This window comes from Aplysia californica, unplaced genomic scaffold (assembly GCF_000002075.1).
Source record: "Aplysia californica isolate F4 #8 unplaced genomic scaffold, AplCal3.0 scaffold00125, whole genome shotgun sequence".
NCBI lineage: Eukaryota > Metazoa > Mollusca > Gastropoda > Aplysiida > Aplysiidae > Aplysia > Aplysia californica.
In genome coordinates, this window is record NW_004797395.1 from 1,412,389 (window position 1) to 1,414,270 (window position 1,882).

The 1,882-nt window shown below is 47.6% G+C and overlaps 1 protein-coding gene across 1 annotated transcript in view; it reads right to left on the reverse strand.

The window, feature by feature from the left end:
• The window catches only part of LOC101859779, a gene marked incomplete at its 3' end in the record, with an annotated part of 55,426 nt that overhangs the window by 11,547 nt on the left and 41,997 nt on the right, over positions 1-1,882 (reverse strand). The window contains 2 exon segments of the mRNA XM_013081314.2: positions 63-359; positions 1,701-1,882. Coding sequence (XP_012936768.1) covers positions 63-359; positions 1,701-1,882 — 479 coding nt within the window.

Consider the following 1,882-nt stretch of genomic DNA (forward strand, 5'->3'; position numbering starts at 1 on the left):
GGAGTGGACGTGCACACAGTAGGGTGGTGTAGTAGGTAGCGGGCTCATCCACGACTCCTTACGTATGACAGTGAGTCTAGCAGAGGACGACGCCTCCCCGCCAGGGTTGAGCGCGCGGCACGTGTAGCGCGCGGCGTGATGACGTTTCGCTTGGCGGATCTTCAGGCAGCAGGCGCCATTGATTTTGGTAATGATGAACTCCGGAGAGTTGTCGATGTTGATCTCGTCCTTGAACCAGGACACCGTGGGCGAGGGCAGGCCCAGCACATGACACTCGAAGGCCTGGGGGGAGCCCTCGCCCAGCTCCACCGACTTGAGATTTTTGGTGAACTCAGGGGGGATAATCTGTTGGTGGGTCTCTGTGTGGTGGTATAACGCAACGGCCGGTCAGAGGGAGGGAGGGAGGGATGGAGGAGGGATGGACGCGGGGGGAAGGGGAAGATGAGGAGGTATACAGGAAGTGATGGGGAGATTTGTAGGGGGGGAGGGAGAGGGGTGGAATGTGAACGTACGGAGGAGGGGAGGGGAGGGGAGGGGGAGGAGATCACGATAAATACATGTATTTGACAGGAAGACGGAGGAAGTAGACACAGAGAAGACAGTATTAATGATGGAATGAGGGAGTTGGGAGGGGGGGGGTGGTGGACTGACTGAGAGGGTGACACGTTCACACTAAGTGACACAGACAACGCACAACACAGTACATCATAGTCTTCTTGTGGTTTCACAGCTCAGCGCAGGGAGAATCTTCGGTTGTCATGTTTTAGTTGTGTGATAGTTTCTTTCCAGGTATCAGACATTGTGCATCTTAATCGCAGCACTTTCCACCGTATGCCTTTCTTTAGGGAAAAAATTTGTCCAACGAATGTAAATTTAGCGAGTTCTAATGTCTCAACTTTGCGAGTTTTGGTGTTTTTATAATTATCAACGAAAAATATATCCAAAAGCACAAAGAAAAGGAGATTTAGCAACTGTCATTTAAATGAGCACTCATCCCTGTCTGCAAAGTAATGAGTACTTCCTTTCTGTAAAGTATGGTATCCTTGAGTTCGATGGAAACAAGGGACGGGAGAACGGTATGTTAATTGGAGAGTATTAGGCCTAGTCTAGCCATAATATGGATATACATGGGACATGATCATGTTCATTTAATGATGGTGAGATAGGCATACCTCTCAAGCCCATTGTTAAAAGTTGATACATTGTTTAGAGCAGAGTACAGTGATACAAGATAGACCTCGAATACACACATTTGTGTGTACTGATTTAGGAAAAAAGGAATCTGAGAATTAGTAATGATGTTGACTATAAAAGGAATACAGATACATATAATGTGTAGGACACAAAGTCGAAAATGGGAATTTACGGAGACGAGACAAGTCAATACAAAATTTTACACAATTGAAGGGTTGGGTACAATAACAGTGGAATTATAACCTGGGTCCCGTAGTCTTCACAAGAACGAAAGATTTGACGAACAGTCTAGCACGGACAGTAAAATCTGCAGAACTTGGAAATGTTGTTGTTATGTACGAATGCTGCTATGTTTGCGGTCATGGAGGTTTGTGTATTGAACTTTGACTCGTGAGATAGGTCAAGGACGTTTGGGGGGTTTACTTTGACCACAAAAGTTCAAGGACGTTTGCTAACTTACCTTTGACAGTGAGATAGGTCAAGGCCAAGGACATTCAGTAACTTACCTTTGACAGTGAGGTAGGCGGAAGATTCAGCCATGCCGGCCTCGTTGGTGAAGCGGCAGGTGTATCTGGCCGTGTCCTCAGAGAAGGTCTCCTCGATGGTCAGCGTGGCTTGACCGTTCAGGAAACGGGTCTCGTAGTCCGGGCTAGTCAGTGGGAGGTTGTCCTTGTACCAGCGGACCTCG